The sequence below is a fragment of the Mirounga leonina genome, unplaced genomic scaffold, assembly GCF_011800145.1.
Source record: "Mirounga leonina isolate KUSES-001 unplaced genomic scaffold, KU_Mleo_1.0 Mir_364, whole genome shotgun sequence".
In the NCBI taxonomy this organism is placed as follows: domain Eukaryota; kingdom Metazoa; phylum Chordata; class Mammalia; order Carnivora; family Phocidae; genus Mirounga; species Mirounga leonina.
This window is the reverse complement of record NW_023270708.1, coordinates 228249-254020: the sequence shown is the minus strand read 5'-3', so window position 1 is coordinate 254020 and position 25772 is coordinate 228249. Positions and strand designations below refer to the sequence as shown.

General features: G+C 37.6%; 1 protein-coding gene across 1 annotated transcript in view; it reads left to right on the top strand.

Annotated features, from left to right (window-relative positions):
* The window catches only part of NSF (N-ethylmaleimide sensitive factor, vesicle fusing ATPase), a 145333-nt gene that overhangs the window by 11485 nt on the left and 108076 nt on the right, over positions 1-25772 (top strand). Inside the window, exons 2-4 of the mRNA XM_035030372.1 lie at positions 12259-12344; positions 14640-14739; positions 17969-18008. Coding sequence (XP_034886263.1) covers positions 12259-12344; positions 14640-14739; positions 17969-18008 — 226 coding nt within the window. The remainder of the gene's footprint in view (positions 1-12258; positions 12345-14639; positions 14740-17968; positions 18009-25772) is intronic.

The window sequence follows — 25772 nt, the reverse complement described above, 5'->3', positions numbered from 1 at the left end:
GTGATAGAAACAAGATACTGGTTACCTGTAGTTGGGGGTGAAGGGCTAGTAACTAGGAGGGGGAAGTATGGGAGGCTGGTAGTGTTCTCTTTCTTGAACTCAGTGTGTTCACTTTTTAGAAATTCATTGAGCCAAACACTTTAACATATGTACTTTCCTGTAGGTATGTTTTTCTTCAATAAAAGTTTATTTAAAGAAATGGTAGTTCTTAAACTGGAGTGAGGCTCTAGGCCTTCTATTTTTGTTCTGATTACTTCTCCAAAGATTATTCTCTTCCTCTTCACCCTTCAAAAGAACATAGGTGCTAAACTTTCATCAGGATGTCGGGAATTAAAAAGAGATGTTCACAAACAATTGTTTTCATTTCTTTAACATTTAGAGATAACTTTTTAGAGTGAGAGCACGAAGTTACTGAATAAGGATATCTTAAACTAAATGGTATTTTACAGTTTTGAAAACACCTTCACAGATCTTTTCTTGTTAGATTCTCGGAGCAACCTTGAGTTGGCACTCTGTAAATTCAGTTCAACAAGCAAAATTCAACAAAATAATCCACAGCTAACATTATACTTGTGAAAACTGAAAGCTTTCCCTTTTAGCATCAGGAACAAGATAAGGATGCCTGCTCTTGCTACTTATATTCAGTGCGACATTGGAGGTTCTAGGTAGGCAGTTAAGTAAGATAAAAAAAAAAAGTTTGGAAAGAAAGAAATAAAATTCAATTTGCAAATGACATGATCTTATATATTGAAAACCCTAAAAAATTGACAAGAAATGAATCTAGCAAAGTTGCAGGATACAAGATCATTACACAAAAATCAGTTGCATTTCTATACCCTAGCAATGAACAATCTGAAAATGAAATTGAGAAAACAATTCCATTTACAATAACATCAAAAAGAATAAAATACTTCTGAATAAGTTCAAAGAAGTACAAGACTTGTACACTAAAAACTACAAAACATGTTGAAAGAAAGATCTAAATGGGAAGACATCTTGTGTTCATGGATTGGAAGACTTAATATTATTAATCTTGCAATACTCCCCAAATTGATCTCTAAATTCAATGTGATCCCTATCAAAATTCCAGCTGCTTTTTTCCCCAGAAATGGATAAGCTGCTCCTAAAATTCATACGGAGTTGCAAAGCCATTGAATCCACAACAATTGGAAAAAGTAGTACAAAGTTGAAGGACACACACCTGATTTCAAAACTTACTACAAAGCTGCAGTAATCAAGATGATGTGACAGTGGTGTAAGGATAGTCTTATAAACCAGTGGAATAGAATTGAAAGTCCAGAAGTAAACGCATACATTCATGGTCAATTGATTTTTAACAAGCATGCCAAGACCATTCAATGGGGAAAGAATAGTCTTTTTAGCAAATGATGCTGGGACAACTGGATATCTTCATGCAAAAGAATGAATTTGGACCCCTACTTCACACCACATACAAAAAATTAACTCGGATCAAAGATCTAAATCTGTAAAATTCTTAGGAGGAAACATTGGTAAAAAGCTGCACGACTTTGGGCTAAACAGTGATTTTCTTTTAGATATGACAAAAGCACAAAAAATAGATAAGTTGGACTTCATCAAAATTTAAAACTTTTATGCATCAAAGACCACTATCAATAAAGTGGAAAAGACAACCCAAGAATGGGAGAGAATATTTGCAAATCATATATCTGATAAGGGTCTAGTATCCAGAATATATAAAGAACTCTTGCAACCCAACATTAAAAGACAACTCAATTTAAAAACAGGCAATGGAAAAATAAAAATCGGCAAAGGATTTGAATAGACATCTCTCCTAACCAGATGTGCAAATGACCAGTAAGCATGTGAAGAGATGCTGAACATCATAGTCATTAGGGAAATGCCAATTAAAACCACAATGAGGGGCGCCTGGGTGGCTCAGTTGATTAAGCGTCTGACTCTTCATCTCAGCTCAGGTGTTGATCTCAGGGTGGTGAGTTCAAGCCCTGCATTAGGCTCCACCCCCAGCATTAAGAAAAATAAACCACAATGAGGTGCCACTTCACACCCATTAGGTTGGTTATAGTTAAAAAATTGGAACCCTTATCCTCTGCTGGTGGGAATGTAAAATGATGCAGTCATTGTGGAAAACAGTTTGGCAGTTCTTTAAAAAGTTAAACAGAATGACTCAGCAATTCTCCTAGGTATATAACCAAGTGAGTTGAAAGTACATGTTTATACATAAACTTGTTACATGGATGTTCATAGCATATTCATAATAGCCAAAAAGTGGGAATAACCCAGTGTCTATCAGCTGATGAATAAACAAATGTGGTCTATTCATACAATGTGAATGATCTGTCACATGCTACAACATAGAAAACCTTGAAGACATTACACTAAGTCAAAGAAGACAGTCATACAAAGATGACAGATTTTATGATTCTGTTTATATGAAGTGTCCAGAATAGGCAAATCTATAGAGACAGTTAAACTAGTGGTTATCAGAAGATGAAGGGAGAGGAGAGTTGGGACTAAACTACTAATAAGTACAGGGTTTCTTTTTGGAGTTTGCTGGAAATGTTCTGGAAATGTTAGTGGTGATGATTGCACAACAGTGAATACAGTAAAAACCACTGAAGTGTACACTTTAAAATGATGAATTGTATGTTGTATGAAATTGTCTTAGTCTCTTTGGGCTGCTATAGTAAAATGCCAGAGACTGGGTAACTTTAAATAACAGAAATTTATTTCTCACCCTTGTGGAGGCTAGAAGTCCAATATCAGGGTGCCACCATGGCTGAAGTTAACAAACAGTGTAATGTTGTGATCCTTGAAGGTGATGAAATGAAACTATATTACATGCTTGAATTATATTGGAGGTACCTATAGGATGAAAATGTGTAATCTTCATGTTATTCATCTTAAAATTAGAATTTTTTTCTCTTCTAAGTGTGCAGTATTCAGAATGAATCATTAAAAAAAATCATTTAGAGAGAAGTAATTTTCTTGTGAGAAACAAAAGCAGTAGCTAGAGTGAGGCAGATACAGTTGACCTTTGAAGAACACAGGGGTTAGGGACATTGACTCCCTGTGCAATTGAAATTCCACTTAGAATTTCTGACTCCCCAAAATCTTAACTACTAATAGTCTGTTACTAGAAGCCTTACTGATAAATGGTTGAATAACACTTATTTTGTATGCTGTACGTACTGTATACTGTATTCTTAATAATGAATTAAGCTAGAGAGAAAATGTAACAAAATCATAAGGGGGAGCACCTGGTTCGTTCAGTTGGTAGAACATGTGACTCTAGATCATGGGGTTGTGAGTTTGAGCCCCATGTTGGGCGTAGACTTTACTTGATTTAAAAAAAAATACGTGTGTGTGTGTGTGTGTGTGTATAGAAAGAAAATCATAAGGAAGAGAAAATACATTTATAATATTATAATGTATTTATAAAAAAACTGCAGTTCAAACCCATGTAGTTCAAGGGGTCAACTGTAATGTTAGATTTTGGTAATAAAGAATTGTGGGCTGTAATGCTTGCAGGTATGTAAAGCTCTTAGAACAGTGCCTGACTCATAAGAAAGCTCCCCAAACATATTAGCTATTGTTATTAACACTCCTCCCTCACCACCACCAAATGGGTAGTCTGTTGTATCAACACCATTACTGAGTAGTTTCCCCCACTGATTGTCAGTCTTGTATATTAAGTTCTCTTATATATCTAATCCTATTTCTGGGTTGGTGGTTCTACTCCCTGAACTGTTTGTTTTTGTACCAGTACCATCTTGTTTTAATTACTGTATATAGCATGTTTTGATGTCTGGTAGGGCCAGTTTCCCTCATTCTTCCTAAAAGTTTTCTTGGTTACTTTAACAAATTTAAAAAATTCCTCCCACTTCCTCTAATGTATTTTACTTGGCAGGTTGCAGTTTAGATTGAATTTATTAATGACCCATTGGGATTCTGCTTATAATTACATTACATTTATAGGTTAATTTGGAGTTATTGATACCCTTACAATATTGAGTCATTGCATACAGTAACATCATATTTCTCTCTACATTTGTATGGATATTCTCTTATGTATTTCCATTGATTTTCTTTATGAGGGTCTTATGCATTTTTGCTAAACTTTTTTCTAGTACTTTAAGCATTTTTTGTTTCTGTTGTACTGGGAACCTGTTGTCTATTTCCTATTTATAGCAGTTTTTGATTTTATGTATTTATCTGCTTAGATAGGCATTAATTTTCTTCAACTTTGTAGATATATTTCTCCAAAAATTTTAAAATTCAACAAATACTTATTGAGTCCCTGTCATGTGCTAGATATTGTTCCAGGTACTTCTCCAAATTTTTAAGTAATTTATTTTAAGGCATTGATGAACTTTCCCAGATTAATGCAGCCTTGGAGAGGAAGTTATTTGTTCACAGTGCCAAGGACTCCGTTAACTGACTATGATTTAGTGCTCATTTTGATGCTGTCATTGGTTAACCTGCCCAATGTAAATAAATCTTTAACTCTTTGTATAATTATCAAATGATTCTGTGTTTCAGACCATATTTTACAGCTTCTTACTGAGTTTGCTAGAAGTGCTTTTTCTTTATTTACAAAAATCCTTGTCACACCATTATCAAAATTAGATTTAACCAACATGATTTAATTATGAAGAAAAAAACACGAAGGTTGAGACGCAGTGTCTTGTATGTCATGAATAATGACAATGGCCTTTATTAAGCATGTCCTTTGTGTTATTTTCCTAATGTGTATGGTCATAACTATCTATACAGAAGCAGACAGAGGTCTAAAATGAAATGCCATCAATTAACTTAAAGATTTATTCATTTGAGAGGGGGTGGGGGGAAGGGGAGAGGGAGAGAGAATCTCAAGTAGACTCACCACTGAGCATGGAGCCTGACGTGGGGCTTGATCTCATGACCCTGAGACCATGACCTAAGCCGAAATCAAGAGTTGGACGCTTAACTGACTGAGCCACCCAGGCACCCCACCATCAATTAACTTTAAAACAAAAATTTTAATTTGGTAAAATTGGAAAATGCAGAAAAAAAGATGAAAAGAAATGAAATCATCTGTAGTTCCATTATCCAGTTACAATTGTTTTTTACATTTTGGTGTGTTTCCATTTAGTTGATTTGCTATTCTTTTAAAAAATCAAGCTGTAGGGGCGCCTGGGTGGCTCAGTTGGTTAAGCGACTGCCTTCGGCTCAGGTCATGATCCTGGAGTCCCGGGATCGAGTCCCGCATCGGGCTCCCTGCTCGGCAGGGAGTCTGCTTCTCCCTCTGACCCTCCTCCCTCTCATGCTCTCTGTCTCTCATTCTCTCTGTCTCAAATAAATAAATAAAATCTTTAAAAAAAAAAAATCAAGCTGTAAAGTAAAACTTAACGTATATTTTTTTATGTTCCTGTGATATAAACCCCTCAATATATTACGAGGAGTTTGATGGTTATATGATATTTAATTAAGTGGTTATGTTGTAGTTTACATAGCCTTTACTTGGAAATAGTATTTTTAGGTTGCTTCTAATTTATCACTGTTAAAATAATGCTGTAGAGAACAATTTTGTACATAGAAGTTTTCCATATTTAAAATTATTTCCCTGGGTGCCTGGCTGGCTTATTCAGAAGAGGGAGTGACTCTTAATCGCGGGGTTGTGAGTCTTAGCCCTACGTTGGGTGGAGAGATTACTTAAAATAAACTTAAAAAATTAAAGAAAAATTATCTCCATAAGACAAGTGTTATTTATTGTAAAAATAATTTCAGAATTGTGAAAAGTGGAAGTGTTTCCCTTATGCCTTCTTGTTTCTCCTCAGTGGTAGCTACTGTTAATTTATCAGTATCAGTAATTTATGCGTATCTTGTTTATTAAAAAAAAGCTTACCCTACACACAGTTTTGTAACTTAAAAAAAAGTTTAGCACTATATTGTGGACATTTTCCCTTGTCAATAACACACAGAGGTACCTTGACCTTTGAAACAGTTGCATAGTTGAGATTCTTTTAGCCACACCCCTATTTCTGGCATTTATTTAGGCTTAGGCATCTGTGTTTGTTTGTTTGTTTGTTTGTTGTTGTTGTTGCTATTACTGAATATCTTTAGGATAGTTACAATAATAGCTAAGATTCATTGAGTATTTACTCTGCATCAGTAAATGAGGATTATCTCATTTAGTTCTTACTGTTGTGTATGTATGGGTGGGTGCACATTTCTTCCTGTTTCCTCCCTTTTCCATCCCTGCCTGTAGGGAGGGTAGAACTTTATATCAAACTTGGTTGCCTCTTAAGGGAAGAATTATTACAGGGAAAAAAAATCCTTACTCTTCTCAAGAGGAAGAATCACCAATCTAACAGTCAGTATGGGACATTTGTGCCAGAAGGACTTGCAGGTTTTATCCTTCATCTTTCACTTCCTATGCCCAGGACTGCAGGCCAGTATGGGCAGCACCCTTGGACTGGCCTTTTAGAGGTAGGTCTGACCATTCTCTTAGTTCTGTATGTCCCTACGTCTGGGATGAGGACTGTTTGGGGAGTGAACGGAGTCTGTTCTGCAAGCCTAACTATCTTCTCTACCAGGTAGGAGTATGGATGTATCAAGGTCTAGGTCTATGTTAATATAGGGATAAGGGCCCCATTTTGAACTGTACCGAAACTCTATTTTCTAGTTTTAACATTTATCCTATCTTTGCTGTGGAAATTATTAGGTTGTACAGCCATTAAAATCAGAGCATAATCTCCCAACTTTCTTTTTTTTTCTTTTAAAGATTTTTATTTATTTATTTGAGAGAGAGAGAATGAGAGACAGGGAGCAGGAGAGGGAGGAGGGTCAGAAGGAGAAGCAGACTCCCTGCTGAGCAGGGAGCCTGATACGGGACTCGATCCCGGGACTCCAGGATCATAACCTGAGCCGAAGGCAGACGCTTAACCATCTGAGCCACCCAGGCGCCCAATCTCTCAACTTTCTTGAGGTATAACCTATATACAGTAAAATGCAGTCAAGATGTAAGACACTTATGGGGTGCCTGGGTGGCTCAGTTGGTTGTCTTCCTTCAGCTCGGGTCATGATCCCAGGGTCCTGGGATTGAGCGCGGCATTGGGCACCTCCTCAGTGGGGAGTCTGCTTCTCCCTCTCCCTCTATCCCTCCCCCGTGCTTGCGAGCACTCTCTCTCTCAAATGAATAAATAAAATGAAGATTTTATTTGAGAGAGAGTGAGCGAGAGTGAACACACAAGTAGGGGCAGGGGGAGTGGAAGAGGGAGAAGCAGGCTCCCCACCAAGCAGGGAGCCCGATGTGGGGCTCGATCCCAGAACTCTGGGATCATGACCTGAGCTGAAGGAACCAGCTTAACCAACTGAGCCACCCAGGCATCCCTGAGTAATTAAAATCTTTTTTTTTTTTGGTAAAGATTTTATTTATTTATTTGACAGAGAGCGACACAGTGAGAGAGAACACAAGCAGGGGGGAGTGGGAGAGGATCATGACCTGAGCCACCCAGGCGCCCCCTGAGTAATTAAAATCTTTAAAAAAAACATATAAAACACTTCTGTCATCTCAAAAAATTACTTCATACTTCTTTGCTGTCCTTTTCACTCAGGCAAGCACTGACTGATCTTTTGTTGTTGTTGCTCTAGATTACTTTTGCCTCTTCTAGAATTTCATCTGAATATGAGATGAATTTTACATAATATCCGGTGAACTCTTATTTTGCATTTGGCTTCTTTTACTCATTATTATGTTTTTTAAGTTTACTCATGTTGTTGGAGGTATCCGTAGTTTCTTTTTAATTGCTGGGTAGTATTCCATTGTATGGCTGTACCACAATTTGTTTATCCATTCATGTGTTGGTAGGCACTTGTGTGTCTTTCCAATTTTTGGCTATTATGAATAAAGCTTCTGTGAACATCTGTGTACAAGTGTGGCTATGTTTTCATTTCTCTTGAATAAAAAGCTAGGCATAGACATGCTGGGTCACATTTAACTTAATAAGAAACTGTATTATGTCTTTGCCAGTATTTAGTGTTGTTGGCCCTTTGCATTTTTCTTTGGGGTCCCTCCCCCGCAAAAAAGATGAAAATGGGAACTTGCTTTTTTTCTTTTTCAGTATAAATCTGTAAAGGAATTTTAAGGCCCTAAGGGATGTCAGGAGGTTCATTTATGTGAATAGTTATTGGTCTGAAATGGATAATGTGAAAGTATCCCTACAGGCTCTTTGAGAGATAGCTTCAGGATGTTTAACTTATTTCTACTCCATCACTTCTAGGCTCACGTAACTTCAAAATTTTAACAGAAATTATTACAGGAGTTTATAGCACAGAGTAAGATTCCATAGGCCTGAAGACAGGTATCACTGATGGCCTTTCTCACACCTTTCTAGACTAGCCCTGTCCAATGGAACTTTCCACAGTGATAGCTACTAGCCACATGTGGCACTTGAAAGGTGGCTAGTGCAACTGAATGGAATTTTTAATTTTAATAGCCATATCTGTCTAGTGGTTACTTTATTGAACAGTGCAGTTCTAAAATGTTATTTTTTTTAGCAAAGATCGTCTGACAAATAGTTGAGTGAGACTTGTCAGTGGAACTGGCTCTGGGCAAGTTCATGTTATCCATCCTGCTTCCCTTTCCTGTGGGGGATTTGTGTGTCTCTAGAGAGATGTAACCAAGGCCTCAAGCACCACAGAGGAAGAACCAGTGCATTCATGAGTGTTGCAGTTAGTTAGGGTAGGGGCAGTTATTTGGTAATGAGCTCTTCTAGTTAGGTACTACACTCTGTTTTTTTCTATTTATTTTACCCTACTAAATTCTTTGGTAAATGATAAAGCATATATCTAATTAATCCAGTTCTTAAAGTAGACCTTTCAGTGGAAGTATGCTATTTAAATTCGAAAACTGTATAACATTGCCCAGAGGAGACCTGGTTAAATCCTTCCTTTTTTTTTTGATGAAGAGAAGCAAATTCTCTTTCTGCGCTTCAGATGCTTTTAAGTAATGATATAATTACTTCTACTGAAGTTTCCATTAAAGATTTGTTGAGATTTTTGTTCTTTTGAGTAGCAGTGAGTTAAGAATTTTTTACATTTCAAGTTAGTAGTGAAAATATTTTACAGCCTTTAGATGGTTAAATGTTCTAGATCTCAGATAACTGAACTTATATAAAATTACCTATCAGTGTAGTATTTTCATTTCATAATAGCTGCATGGCTGTAGTGGCTGAGTTTTTATTATTGTTTCCTAGAGGCAAGGTCAATGTTAGAAAAATTGTGGAATTTTCCCTTGGCATTACTGTGGTAAGTAACAGCTACTATTTATAGGAATTTATATTGAATTTAATTTGATGAGAAAATGAGATACCCTGCTTGGCTTTCATAAAAACACAGATGCTTCTAGATTCCAGTAGGGAGGCCTTTTGCTCATAGCATCTGTTTTTGGTTGGCTAGCCAGATGACTTCTACAGAGTTTTTTACTTTTTTTGAAGGACACTACCTCTTTGGCAATTTTTTTTTTGAGGATGTAGAAAAGTATTACAAATAAAGTCCTGTATCAGACAGACTGGAAGGTAATACCCCCCCCCCCCCCCCCCATCACCACTGCCTCTAGTTATTTGTGCCTCTGTGTAATCACTTCTTGAGTATATGGGACATGCAGCTTGCTTCTAACCAATAGATTATGGGAAAGGCAATGCAGTGTCATTTCCATAATTACATCATGTTACATAACACTCCAGCTTGCTAGTGGAGTCAACCTACTGACTTTCCTTGATGGCTTGATGAACTAAGTGGCTATATTGGGAGTGCCATGTAGCCAAGAATTGAGAATATTCTCCAGGAACTGAGGATGTTTTTTTTATAGCAAGAAGCCTGGACATTCAGTCTCACAATAGCAATGAAATAAATTCTGCCAACAATCCCAGTGATCATTGAAGCAAGCCTCCAGATGAGAGTGCAATCCAGCTGACTTCTTGATTATGGCCTTGTGAGACTTTAGACAACCCAGATGGGCCATGCCTAGGCTCCTGAGCCACAGAAACTGTAAGAAAATAAATATGAGGACACTACCTCTTTGACAACTAAACAAGTTAATAAATGAAAAGGTTAACTTAGCATTTTGTAAATTTTTTATTACTTTGACTATATCAGTTCTGTGCAATTTTGAACTATTAGGTAATTTAAATCACTTCATATCACTTCCTAAGTAACCTTGAAATGTCCTTTGTGTACATGTCCTTTGAACTGTTTATTCTGCAGTTAGATTTGTATTGATCCATAAGTTCATTTATTTAGCAGATGTTTGATGAGCACTCACTGTGTACCAAGCTCTGTACTAGTCCTGAGGAACCACACATATAAGGAAGATACAGTCAGAGTCCTTGAGAAGCTTACTGTCTTTTATGCCATGCATACATGTAAACAGACAATAAAAATACAGTCAGGTGCTTTCTTGCATCAGTTCAGTGGGGAGAGAAAGGTCTAGAAAGGTCTTGTAGAAAAAGTAAGTCTGAGCTGAGAATTGTTGAAATGAGTAGGAGTTAGCTAAGCAAGAGGCTTAGCATTAGTGGAGAGTGAAGTATATACAAGGAAGAAGCTTGTAGATGAGAGAGACCCCAGGATGGGCAGGAAACTAAAAAAGTTTGGTACACTTTTGTCAGATGGCTAGACAGACTGACCATGGGCAAAAATACTGTCTTATTCATAAAGCAAACTTATGACCCAGACTTTATTCATCTTATGTTCTAAATAAGTGATTTCTAAACATTTTATGAATCCCATAAGTTAAACATGTTTTGTTCATGTATCTCCAATATGTATACATATTTATTTATAAGTGACATACTAATAATTTATTTACATAATCATTTACGAAAGTGTTAAAAAGGATGAACTGAAGATGTAAAACATATTCTCATTTTTATTTTATTAAAAAATACAAAGAGCAAAGTGCTACTTCATTATTCTTTAAAAATTTTGGCTTAATATTTTATGATATTACCTATTTAGAGGTCTGTTTGCTAAATGCAGTTAATTTTGATACTTGGATTATCTGCAAATCCTTCTGGTGCACATAGCCTACTTTAGGGACCACTGCTCTAAACAACTGGGGTAACTGTATTGAAACTAGCCTTTTAGTTAAAAGCAAAGCAAAAAGTAATTTATTTTGCTTTATACATTTGTATTTGGAAGGCAAATTTAAGAAGAATCAGCTTTGGCTTGAGATTTAAAGAATGAGCACTTTAGTCATAAACTACATGTCATGACTACAAGGGTCATATTTCACTAACTAGGAAACCCTAGAGAATGGTGGAATGGTTATTGGTTAAGTACATTATATGAAGGAATGTTTTGCTAGTAGCTGTTGATCAAAAAGATTAATCGCTGCTTTGAAAAAAGTGTATCCTCTAATTGTCTTTGTTTGGAGATATTTGGAAGATGGTCTTTCTTAATCCTTAGGAAATGTGGCTCAGGCCACTTGGGATCTCTTATAAAAATTTTTTCATGATACACTTTATTAAACTTACTGAATTTACTTCATTGCATTTGAATGAGTCAAAAGTCTTTTCTTCAGAAAAGATGGAAAACCAAATCAAATAAGCTTGAGTGAAAAAAAGAATTTATTGGTTCATAACCAATGTTCAGTACTTGTCTCAAGGGCTTTAACTTGGTTGTCAGATCTGTATTTGAAGGTGTCTGTTTGTCTGTGTCTCTGTTACCTTTGCTTTCTCTGGGATAGTTTCACTCTCTTTTAGAGCAGAAAGTCATCCTCCATGCAGTGGTGAGGCAAGGAAGAGTATCCTTCTGGTACATGTCTGTATAAAATCCCACGGATGAAATAGAATCTGTGGTTGCCCGTGTGCTGTGATTCGCAGGCCCATGAAAGCATATGGAATGGGGAAGGAACAGTTTCCCAAAGGAAGGGTTTGCTGTTACCACAGAGGAAGGAATGCAGGGAGTCAAAAACAATAGGTATTTACTACAGGTGATGAGGAATAGAGGACAGGAGGCATAAACTATTCTTTAAGGTTATAAAAGATAACTTAGGGGTGTCTGGGTACTCGGTTGGGCGTCTGCTTTCAGCTCAGGTCATGATCCCAGGTCCTGGGATCGAGCCCCACGTCGGGCTCCCTGCTCAGCGGGGAGCCTACTTCTCCCTCTCCCTCTGCCTGCTGCTCCCCCTGCTTGTGCTCTCTCTTGAATAAATAAATTTAAAAAAATCTTTGAAAGATGACTTAATTTTATTTTCTTAATCATTGATTTTTATAGAGTATGCAAGCTGCAAGATGTCCTACAGATGAATTATCTTTAACCAACTGTGCAGTTGTGAATGAAAAGGATTTCCAGCCTGGCCAGTGAGTATCTTTGTTTTCTCCTAACCTGCCAAGTGGTATTTTAGAAACTTCTAGAGAGCTCTTATATTTTAGGAAACTTGAGAATAATTTCTTAATTCCTCTTGCTGAGTTGGAAAATGGAAGAGATGAGAGTTAAGTATTTTAGTCTTTACTATGTTAAACTTTGATTAATAGGTTTTAAAAATCATACATAGCTTTTTATGTATAACTTTTATTTTCATCAACTTTCTTAGCAGAACTAAACATACTGGTTATAGAAATCATATAGCATAGTCATTAGGATTTTGGCTCTGTAGTGAGATTGTCTGAGTTTGGATTCTGGCTCTGCCAGTTACAAACTGGGTGACCATGGATAAGTTTTATCTATTCACCATCTCTGTGCCTCTGTGTCCTAATCTGTGAAATGGGGATGATGATAATATTTTCCTCAGGGTAGTTGGGCAGATTGACTTATATAAATAAAGCATTTAGAACAGTGCCTTGCACATTAGTAAGTCCTCAATAAATATTAGCTATTTCTTTAAAGATTTTATTTATTTATATGAGAGAGAGAGCACAAGTGAGGGGTGGGTAGAGGGAGAGGGACAAGCAGACCCCCCCTGAGCAGGGAGCCCGACTCGGGGCTCGATCCCGGAACCCTGAGATCATGACCTGAGCTGAAGGCAGCTGCTTAACTGACTGAGCCACCCAGGCGCCCCAATAAATATTAGCTATTTTGATGACTATTACTATGATAATCTAAGGGACATGAAAATTAGAAGATGCACAACAAAGTATTTATAAGTATTGTTTTGTTGTCATTTATTTTAACCGATTCACATCCCCCACTGCCAGAATTTCTAAAAACCCTACTACCAAGCTCAGTGCCACCCATATGCTTCTGAGGCTGGTAGAGGTAAGGAGATAAAGTCGTCCCACCAGAAGGCAGAGTAGGGAAATAAGGAACAAATAAGGCAGAATTTTAACTGAGCCTTAATAAAAAAAATCAAAGCTCTGTAAAATCCAGGAGTTTTACAAAGTTAGAATTGCTAATTATCTGTAGTTTTCAGCTTTAGAATAAGGGGCTGCACTACATTATTGCAGTAATATTGTTTCTTGTCCTAAAAATTCTTTGATACTAAGTTGAACACAGAACTTTCTATGTATAAACTAGGGTGTAGATAATCAGTGTAAGAATTTGTTTATGGAAATCTCTTATATTTGTCAAATGTTCACCATACTCATGATAGAGTTATTTGAAATATACCAGATATAAGGAACTTGTGTTGTGACAAAATGATGTATATAGAAACATTAACCATTAATATTTAAAAAGTCCTAGCATTTTAAAAGATAATTTTTTAAAAAGATTTTATTTATTTATTTGAGAGAGAGAGCGAGCTAGTGAGAGAGAGCATGAGTAGGGGGAGGAGCAGAGGGAGAGGGAGAAGCAGACTCCCGCTGAGCAGGGAGCCCAACTCGGGGCTTGCTCCCAGGACCCCAGGATCATGACCTGAGCTGAAGGCAGATGCTTAACTGACTAAGCCACCCAGGCGCCCCTCTAAAAGACGATTTTAAAACAGATAGTACTGTTGCAAAATAGAGTTTGAAGCTTTTATCATACACACAGTCCATGGCAATTTCTTGTTGTAGGAGGTTATCATGAGATGACTATATTTTATCTATTATGGGTAACTTCTGAGCAGAATGAATTAGCACAAAATGCTTTGAAATAATAAATATTGATATCTATATGAAAGCTGATGTGTTTTGTGACAATTTTTTATTTTTACCATCTTTTTATTTTTATAGATTGTTACTGTTTCAACTATTGTGAGAGCCTACAGAGATTTAATGAATAGTCCTAAAACTAACTTTTTTTGGACTGTTATATCCTGGTTCTTCTATCTTTGGTTCTCCTCCCTTTATTCTATTTAAGGTGTGAAAAATTCCCAGGAGAGGAAATTCATCTAATTTTTACTTAATATCTAGGACTCTAAATCATTGTCTTCAATTTTATGTAAACTGGAAATATAATGGTGTTGCTATTTTGACTGGTATGTACTCTCTTGAACTTGATCCTGATTTTCCTTGATGTGTGCTTGGCCCAAGGTTATGCCTGGAAAACATTTTGAATTGCTTACAGTTTTGAGAAATGAAATTTGTGGTTCTGTTCCTTCAGGACTCTCAAATACTCTGCCATGTTTCCACCTGGTACCCATCAAGCATCAGTTGTTGGAAATGAACACATGCAGTGGAATTGATGTTTTTTATTTCCTTTGACATGGGGCCCTAACTATGTTTCTTGTCTTTCAGGCATGTGATTGTGAGAACCTCTCCCAACCACAGGTACACATTTACATTGAGGACCCATCCGTCAGTGGTTCCAGGGAGCATTGCATTCAGCTTACCTCAGGTAACTTAGATGCTAATTTATTCTCTTCCATTCTTTTTTTTTTTTTTTAAAGATTTTATTTATTTATTTGACAGAGAGAGATAGCGAGAGAAGGAACACAAGCAGGGGGAGTGGGAGAGGGAGAAGTAGGCTTCCCGTGGAGCAGGGAGCCCGATGCGGGGCTCTATCCCAGGACCCCGGGATCACGACCTGAGCCAAAGGCAGACGCTTAATGACTGAGCCACCCAGCCGCCCCTGTTCTCTTCCATTCTTGAAAGTCCTAGAAAAATCAATTCATATAAAGCAAACCTCATCCTGGAACTGAATTGATTCATGTGGAAGAAAAACATCTAGGTATTTATATAAGGAATTTAAAGATACGTTCTTTTTTTTCTTAAAGGGAGGTGGGGCAGAGGGAAAGGGAGAGAGAGACTCTTAAGTAGGCTCCACACCCAATGTGGAGCCTGACACAGGGGCTTAATCTCACAACCCTGAGATCCTGACCTGAGCCGAGATCAAGAGTTTGATGCTTAACCGACTGAGCCACCCAGTTTCCCCTAAAGATACATTCTTTTATTTTTTTTTAAAGATTTTATTCATTTTTTTGAGAGAGAGACACAGAGAGCGCATGCATGCACTAGCAAGGGGAAGGGGCAGAGGGAGAGGGAGAAGCAGGCTCCCCACTGAGCAGGGAGCCCAATGCGGGGCTCGATCCCAGGACCGGGGAATCATGACCTGAGCTGAAAGCAGATGCTTAACCGACTGAGCCACCCAAGCACCCCTAAAGATACATTCTTAATTATGGGTTTTACTATGTTTGCCTTTTATTGCCTTGATTTTTTTACTAATTTTTAAAAAAATTCTGCAGTAATATCAGTTAGCTATCAGATAAAGTCTCAAGTTATTTTAATGTTAACTCATAGGGTAACAGAAAATATATAAAAATAACATTTATAGGGGCTCCTGGGTGGCTCAGTCAGTTGAGTGTCTGCCTTCAGCTCAGGTCATGATCCCAGGATCCTGGGATCAAGTCCCGCATCGAGCTCCCTGCTCAGCGGGGAGCCTGCTTCTCCCTCTCCCTCTGCCTGCTGCTTTCCCTGCCTGTGCTCTCTCTCTCTGTCAAATAAAAAAATAAAATCTTAAAAAATAAATTTATAAAATTGACATCGAATAATAGTGATTTTTTTTAAAGTGCAATGATGTTACGCTAATGAATATGATATGAATAGTTGCTGTCTCAAATTACAATGTAACTTGCTGGGCTTCTTAAGGAGTGGAAGGGTTATGATTACATGTATGACTGTTGGTGGATTCTGTGGCGGGAAAACTGCCTTGCACTGTTGCAGGCACCTAATACATACTTGAGGAGCATTGCAAGTACTAGTCTGTATCCTTTACTCCCTTATCATCTTACTTGTGCTACTTACCCCACAGTCCTCAGCAATGTGATGCAACCCCTACCTTCTGGTATGCTAATGAGCATTGATTTACTCCCCTGGAGGCTGAAGGAAAGAGATCAAACACTCTTTAGGGATCTGTTGAAGGTCTCTTGAAGCCCTCAAAAATTATGGGAGATCTTTACTCACAGTTCCCCTTTTCTCTGTTTGGATGCCTCTTGATTATCAGGACTACTCTTCTAGGTACTCTTGCATGTTTTAATTCTCATTTAATTCTCAAAACAACCCCATATGATAGATACTATTACTGTCATCCTTTGAGTCTGTCTTTGGGATTGAAGTACAGAACCTAACTGTGGCTGCTTTGTGACCCAAAGTCTGGACTTACCCAGCATGCTGCTAAATTTCTCATTGGCCAGAAGTGAGATGGGATATTACAGAAGAGGGCATGAAGGGCAGAGAGGAGGGAGAAGCATCCTGTGCTGAGAGAGCTAGCGGGGAAAGCAGGTGTTACACATATTCACAGTGCAGCCTCTTCACCATCCACCCGCAAATCCGCACTGCTTGATGAGTAGATAAAATGTGGATTTTCAGCCAAAAATTATTTTTCCCACTGTTCTTTGAAGTGTTGTCTGTAGTGACTAATTTTGAATCCATACCAAGCCAGTCCTAAATTCCTGCCTAAACACAGTCTGGCCTGCCTCCGTATATTCTTGCCATTGTAACCAGTCTGGATCTGGGAGAAGCCAAAGTCTAGTTTGTCTGAAAATCCTTTGACTAGTACGAAGAGTAATCAGGACCATCTAATGATTGGAATTGCTGCTTAGGTTTCAAGCTAGATTAGCTGACCAGCTTTAATTTAGTTTTCATGAATTGAGTGTCTTTCTTTTTGAGATATTATAGCAAACAATATAAGTAACCATAGTACATTTAGAACACCGAAATATTATCTGATACTATGAAGGCCTTCAGGAGCAATATAGTGTGCAAAGAAGCATCCTACTCAGTGATACCAGTTCTATTGTACAAAAGCAAGCTTTGTATGTTTTCAGATAGATGTTCAGATATAAATTATAGTATATAAGTATGTTTCCTAGGGATGCCTGAGTGGCTCAGTCAGTTAAGCAGCTGCCTTTGGCTCAGAACATGATCCCAGGTTCCTGGGATCGAGCCCCACATCAGGCTCTCTACTCAGCGGGAGCCTGCTTCTCCCTCTCCCTGCTCCTCCCCCTGCTTGTGCTCTCTCTCTCTGTCAAATAAATAAAATCTCTAAATAAATAAATAAATATGTTTCCTTGGGCCACTGTACAGAGTACCAGAGTGGGTGGCTTAAATTTATTCTCTTGCAGTTTGGGAGTCTAGAAGTCTGAAATCAAGGTGTAAACAGGGTCATGCTCTGTCCGAAGGCCTTAGAGAAAAATCTGCTCATGCTTAGCTTCTGGTGTTGCCAACAACCCTTGATGTTCCTTGATTGGTAGATGTGCCACTTCAGTCTCTGCCAACATCATCACATGACTTTCTCCCCCTGTGTCTGTCTGTCTCTTTTCTTCTTGTAAGGACACTGGGGTCATACTGGCTTATGCCTACCCTAATTTGATAATGACCTCATCTTACCTTGATTGCATCTGCAAAGACCCTATTTCCAGATACGGTTGTATTCCCATGTGCCAGGGGCTAAGACTTCAACATATCTTTTTGTGGAACACAGTTCAACACACAACACTAAACCACGTTTTGATCTTTGAATGTGTTCCTGTTACTGAAATTCATAGAAATCCCTCTTTTCCTCATTTCTCTAATTTTGATTGATTTGATTTTAAGTTTCTTTTTTTTTTTTTTCTTTTATTTTACAGCGAAAATGGGCTGGACTTTCTATTGGGCAAGAAATAGAAGGTATGTTTTTTAGCTACCTTATGTAGATTTTCTTTATGAGTTTCTTATGATTGTGGATATCTGTAAAATTTTCTATTACTGGTTGTCAGGCCATTAAACATTGATCCTATTTAAGTTACTGGTTAGATATATGAGAATGGAAAAGTAAATAGTTATGGTACTTACCTCTTGACTTGCTATTCTGCCTGAAAATTGCAACCTAATGGGGGAAAGAATATCCACTTATTCATAGCTCTCAGAAAGTGTACAGGGTAAATAAGTACACAGATATTACCACTGGGAGCTCTGTGTGAAAGTGCTAAGATAGAACAGGAGTGAATGAATTGATTGGAGACTGGAAAGTCAGCCAGAGAAATCTTAGGCACTGGAGTTTTGAGCATGATTATGAAGTAGGGGGAAAGCATTACATAGTGGAGATAAGGAAGAAAGACTCTTAAGATGAGAAATAATATCAATAAAAGGCATTCATATGGGAGCAAGCAAATCATAGGCAGTGCTCAGGAAGTATGTTTGTGTGATTGAAAGGATTTATCTGAATGAGTCTATTAAATGATGAGAGTATGCAGTTCGTGGAGGGCCTAAAAGTATATAGTGGAAATTTTGGATTTTATTCAAAGACAGTTGAAAGCTCCTGAGAATTTCTGAATGAGCCCATCAAAATCCTAACTTTAAAAAAGATTCTGGGCGCCTGGGTGGCTCAGTCGTTGAGCGTCTGCCTTCGGCTCAGGTCATGATCCCGGGGTCCTGGGATCGAGCCCCGCATCGCGCTCCCTGCTCGTCAGGAAGCCTGCTTCTCCCTCTCCCACTCCCCCTGCTTGTGTTCCTGCTCTCGCTTTCTCTCTCTCTGTCAAATAAATAAATAAAATCTTAAAAAAAAAAAAAAAAAAAAGATTCTGATGTCAGTGTGGAGGATAGTGAAAGGGGAGAATTCAGGAGTTAAGGAAAATAGCTTGGAGATCATTTGACTTGCCTAGACTTAAGTTGAATAGGACTTTGTGAAATTATGGCTATGCAAAAATTTTTCTAAAAGTCTAAGGTATATTGGGGGCGCCTTGGTGGCTCAGTTGGTTAAGTGTCTGACTCTTGGTTTCGGCTCAGGTCATGATCTCTGGGTCATGAGATCGAGCCCCGCCTTGGGCTCTGCTCTCAGTGTGGAGTTTGCTTGAGATTCTCTTTCTTCCTCTGCCCCTCCCACTTGGGCTCTCTCTCTCTCTCAAATAAATAAATCTTAAAAAAAAAAAAGTCTAAGTTATGTTGAAGAGAAATAATTGGTATTACTTGGTGATTCCATTTTACTGTATACTGAGATATGTTTTCTTCTGTGTTTGGAAAGATAAATTAGATTTAAGTTAAGGAAAGGGTAGCAGTATTTAAGCAAATGGTATACTTTTTTTAAAATTTTTATTTTGAAGATTTATTTATTTTTAGAAAAAGCACATGCGTGCATGCAAGCAGGGGAGGGGCAGAGGGAGAGGGAGAGAGAAAAGCCTCAAGCAGACTCCCCACTGAGTGGGAGCCTGATGTGGGGCTCAATCTCATGACCCTGAGATCATGACCTTAGCCAAAACCAAATGTCCAGTGCTTAACCAACTGAGCCACCAGGCACTCCAAATGTGCTTTTTTTAATGAAGTGTGTATCAAGTCACCATAGTTGGGAAGGGCGTGGAAAGCAGCTTCTGACTTCAGGAGGAAAAAAAGACTAAGCTACTTGTGGATAATAAGCCAAGAAGCTAATAAGCAAAAACTGGCATTGTCTCTTAGGCACTGTGGCAAATTGAGAAAATGGGGTATGAATCTTCTTGTCAGATAGTTTCCAGTCAACTTCATGGGTACAGCAGGAGAAGGAAAGAAGAAGCAAGTATAATTAAGTCAGGTTTTTTTCTGCTTGCTTTTCTTTTTTAAAAGTATTTTAAAGATTTATTTGAGAGAGTGTGCATGAATGGGGGGAGGGACAAAGGGAGAGAATCTTCAAGCGGACTCCCCTATGAGCTCAGAGCCCGACCCGGGGCTCAATGCCATGACCCTGAGATCATGACCTAAGCTGAAATCAAGAGTTGGATGCTCAATCGACTGAACCACCCAGGCGCCTCTTTCTGCTTGCTTTTAAAACCTAAAAAATTTCATATTTATGAAAAGTTTGCAAAAATAAGAGAATCCCTATATTACTACTTTTACCCAGATTCACCAATTATATATTTAAAATTCATTCTCTCTCTACACACATGCCTGCATACACACATTTTTTTTCTGAACCACTTGAGATTAAGTTGCAGAAATCATTCCTCTTTACATCTAATACTTCATTATGTATTTCCTGAGAACAAAGATGCGCTCTTACAGTAATTGAATTCAGGAAATGAAACATTAATATAATTAAACACTGAAACTTTAATCTGTAGTCCATAATTCAGTTTTGATAATTGTCCCAGTTATTTCCTTTACAGCCTTTTCCCCCTTCAGTATAGGATCCAGTTCAGGACCGTGTATTGTACTTAGCTGTCATTTAATCTTCAGCTTTTTTGTTTTCCTTTGATGACGGTGATCTTTTTGAAGAAAACATTTATAAGATGGGGAGTTGTTTGGTCAAAGTGTCAGTTATAAGTTCTGGAGGTCAAATGTACAGCATGGTGACTATTGTTAACAATACTGTATTGTATACCTAAACTTTGAGAAGAGGGTAGATCTCAAGCATTTTCATCTCACATGTGCACACATGCACACACACACACAGAAAGAATGTGCACTGAGAAGGAGGTATATTCTCTGTTATCAGGGTGTAGTGTTTGCTGTATATCCAGAAGCTCTGCTTTACTGATTATGCCGCTTAGAACTTCTATATTCTTACTTATTGTTGGCCCCTTGCCCTGTTTTGTACTGAGAGTGGTGTGTTAAAATCTTAGTGTTTTTCTGTCTATTTTTCCTTGCATTTCATGTAGTTTCTATTTTACATAGTAGTTTCTCTGTTATCTGCTATGTAGATATTCATAACTTATATTTTTAATGTGAATTGTGGCTACTAGCATCATGAAGTGTCCTTCTTTATCTTGTTTAATATGTTGTAAATTATACTTTGATGTCAGGATCACAAACCTTGCTTTCTTATTGTTTTTAATTTGCCCAGTATTTCTTTGCCCATCTCTTTACTTTTAGCCTTTCTTAATCTCTGTGTTTTAGATGTGTCTGTGGCATACAATATAGAGTTGGGGTTTGCTTTATGAGCCAATTTGAAATCTTCTAATAGGTTTATTGGGCCCATTCACGTTATTGATATGACTGATATATTTGATCTCAGTTCTGTTATTTTACATTTTAGTTGTGTTTCTCTTTTTGGCATGTTGTCTTCGCTACTTTTGAATTTTTATTTTGGTATTTGGAGTGTTTATATTTTTGTTTTAATGATTACTTCTGCATTTATATGTCTCATAGCCCCCTTAGCCCCCTCCTTTTTATTTTCTTACTTGACCTTTTCATAAACTGTTCTGTCAGTTTTTTTTTTTTTTAAGATTTTATTTATTTATTTGACACAGAGAGAGCGAGAGCAGGAACACAAGCAGGGGGAGGGGGAGAGGGAGAAGCAGGCTTCCTGCTGAGCAGGGAGCCCAATGTGGGGCTCGATCCCAGGACCCTGGGATCATGACCTGAGCCGAAGGCAGATGCTTAACGACTGAGCCACCCAGGTGCCCCAGTTCTGTCAGTTCTAAGTGATATCCTTTGACTTTCATCTGTTGCCTATATGACATTTCATGATCATTTTCTATTTCCCCTTCTCCTTCTACTTTTTTCTTTGTTCTTTTTTTTAAAGATGTTTTTTTTTAAAAGATTTTATTTGTTTATTATAGAGAGAGAGCATGAGCCGGGGGAGGGGCAGAGGGAGAGAGAATTTCAAGCAGACTCTGCACTGAGCGTGGAGCCCGACCCGGGTTCGATCTCACAACCCTGAGATCATGACCTGAGCCAAAATCAAGAGTCAGATGCTTAACCAACTGAGCCACCCAGGTGCCCCCTCTTTGTTCTTTAAAAAAAAATTTTTTAGGGTGCCTGGGTGGCTCAGATGGTTAAGCATCTGCCTTCGGCTCAGGTCATGATCCCAGGGTCCTGGGATCGAGTCCCGCATCGGGCTCTCTGCTCAGCGGGGAGCCTGCCTCTCTCTCTCTGTCTCTTATGAATAAATAAATAAAATCTTTAAAAAAATAAAAATAAAAAAAATTAAAAATTAAAAAAAATTTTATCTTATTTTTGTTATCTGGTTGTTTTCCTCTTCTTTCACTGCCTCTTACTAAATATTAATTTGAATCTACTCTCCTGTGGGCACTTTGTAATTTATTATTCACTCTGAAATAGTTTTTATCTTTTTCTTCAGTTTCCTTCCTGACTTTCATAAACTCTAATTGCATTCTTTTGTCTATTTGTGTTCTTACATTTTAATCTTCTGACTATAGATGTTTTGTTATATCTCTACATACTTGTTTGAGGATATTTAATTCAGTTTAAAGTGTTATATATATATTTTTCTAGTTCATGGTTGATTTTTTGGGGGGAAGACACTTTATCAGCTGAAATGCTGTGGTATTTTGATAAACGTTTTGTTTTCTTTTTATAGGACATTTGTTGAGTTATTTTTTTCAATTTTTGTGGGGTTTTTTTTTTAGAAGGAACTTAAATATTGGGGTTATCTTTAGGTGGCTTTTTTTTTTTCCTTTGTGGAAATAGGATGAGGGCTAAAATTTTCTGATTGGGGGTGAAAATAAAGGAAATTACTTTAGATATGGGTAGTTGGTGGAGAGAGTTGCATAATTAGTGCTTTCCATACTTGCCTGGGAGAAACACCTGGAGAGTTTGTTTAAAAAATAAAAAAAAAAAAAGATTCCCAGGCCCTTTCCTTGCGAAGTCTGATTCATGAATCTGTGTTTTTAACACTCACTGTTAAGTGATTCCTCAGCCACATTTTGGGAAACACTGACATAAGTGATTCCCTTAACTCTAACCCCCTCACCTGAAGCCTGGTGAGAAGCTGAGACAAGGAAGGAGTTCAGCACCAGAGTGAAGTAGGTTAGTGCATGAAATCAGGGTTCCTTATTTACAGACATTGGCAGAAATAAAAATGTATGCTTATTAAATCTAGTGAGAAAATAGGTGTGTTTGTAGTGTAGGTTTCTTCTTCAAACTTATTTTTCTAAATATTAAGAGTGCCTAAATTTAACCTTTAATGTAGGTAAATTCTATTGTGAAAAGGTATGAAAATTCAAGATTATAAATCTTAATGAGTTGAGAAATGTGTTTTGTGACTTAAATTATGTTTAAAGCATTCTTCTGCTACCAGAAATGGTTGTCTTGATTGTAAAGTCAGTTCTTTAAAAGGTAAATCAAACAGGGGCACTTGCTGGCTCAATTAGTAGAGCATGTGACTCTTGATCTTGGGCTTGTGGATTTGAGCCCCATGTTGGGTGTAGAGATTACTTTAAAAAAATAAACATTTTTTTTTTAAGTGAATCAAACAGACTTAATGAGCAAAATTATAAAACTAAGTGATTAGGTGGGACTAAGGTAGATTTAGCTTGTGGCAAGGAAGAGTTTGGGGGCCTGAGTGATGTGGATGATGTGGCCATAAAGGAAGAAAGCTGATTCAGTGTAAGTAGCAATGTGGGCACAGATAGGATAGGATGTGTGGTATGAAGGGGAGTGCTAATTCAAAGATTCTGAAACAGGAGTCCTGTCTGTAAGGTGAGAATTTTTTTAGTCAAGTCAGTGAGTGTGAAGGAATCTTCTAGAAGAATCATTTGCATATTTAAGTGTTATGGACTGATGTCCAATTAACACCGGTTGACCATTATAGTGTATACCTTTTTTTTTTTTTTAAGATTTTATTTATTCATCAGAGAGAGAGAGACAGAGAGAGAGCACAAGCAAGGAGAGAGGCAGAGGAGAAGAGGGAGAGGGAGAGGGAGAAGCAGACTCCCCGCCCAGCTGGGAGCCCGATGCGGGGCTCGATCCCAGGACCCTGGGATCATGACCTGAGCCGAAGGCAGACACTTAACCATCTGAGCCACCCAGGTGCCCCGTGTATGCCTTTCATTGTAATGTCTTTTTATTCAAAGCACTGCCTATACCATTCTTTGCTTATAAAAATAATTTTTATTAGTCTTTGGCATTAAATTTCTATTAATCATAAAATAAGAAAACATTCTCAACCTTATAGCCCTTCTTTGCTCCTGTATGAAACCTTCAGGGCCTCTGTCCCTTTGGGACTGACAGTGGTGCTGACCATGGTCCTGCCTGTGGTACTGTCCATGGTACTGACTACAGGATTTGTAATTGTAACAGCTTGGTCTTTTCTGTTAGGAAAACTGACCTTAAATTAAAGCACATTTGAATACTATAGTCAGTAGTAATGACACTTTAATACATGTATTCAAGTTTCTTAATATATAGATGACACACACATGTATATACACACATAGGTGTATGTGTATATGTGAATACACACATGCATAAATACACATGACATTATAGAATTGGTTTTGAGTCTTTAATGCACAGAATGGTATCATACTATAAATCTTTCTGCAGCACAGTTTTTTACTCAATGTTATATTTTAATAGCCCATCCATCTTTTATACATTTAAATTATACACATTTTATACATCTAAATTACACATATACATACAATATAATTTATAATTATACAATTAAATATACATCAAGTTTTTTTTTTTTTAAGATTTTATTTATTCGAGAGAGAGAGTGAGAGAGAGAAAGAGCACTAGAGGGGGAAGCGGGAGAGGGAGAAGCAGACTCCCTGCCGAGCAGGTAGCCCGATGCGGGACTCGATCCAGGGACTCCAGGATCATGACCTGAGCCGAAGGCAGTCGCTTAACCAACTGAGCCACCCAGGCACCCAATATACATCAAGTTTTAATTTTAATTGCTGTACAGTATTCCACATTCTGAATATGCCACATTTTACTCATCATTCCCCTACTGATCAGTGTTTTTTCAATGTTCGACTGTTATAAATAATGCTGCAAGGAACCTCTCTATAGATCTCTTGTTAGATAAATGTTTAGGAGTCTTTTTGGTACAAACACCTGGAAATGGAATTGCTGAACCAACTTACTCATTTTTATATTAATACTTCATTCTGTACTTATCTTCACTATATGAGGAAACAATTAGGCTCTCTTGCTTATGAAAATTACTTAATGTGTAACCTATACTTTCTGGAAAATGTTAAGAAAGAACAGAACACCCAGAAGTGGAGGCAGGAAAGTCTTTTGAAACTTTCAGCTGAGATTTGAAGTTATTCTTTGATCTTCAGTGAATTTTCTATTGAAAACGTTTATCTTTATGTGTGTCCCCCTTTACAATGGCAAACCAAAATATTAAAATATGATTATACAAGCAATTTCATTCAGAGAATTTATAGACAATCTTCATACATAACTCAACTGGCTAGACTATAAGAAACAAGTTTAGAACAGAATTTAGGGTATGGAAGAAACGTAAAGGTTTATGTAGTTCCATCTTGTTTTACAGATGTGACAAAGGCACAGAGAGCTAGATGATTTACTTAGATTCTTATACTTAACTAACAATTTTTTTTAAAGATTTTATTTATTTATTTGAGAGAGAGAGACGAAGATAGTGACAGAGAGCATGAGTGAGTGCAAGTGAGCACAAGCCAGGAGGAGAGGGAGAAGCAAGCTCCCCAGAGTATGGAGCCCAATGTGGTGCTGGATCCCAGGACTCTGGGATCATGACCTGAG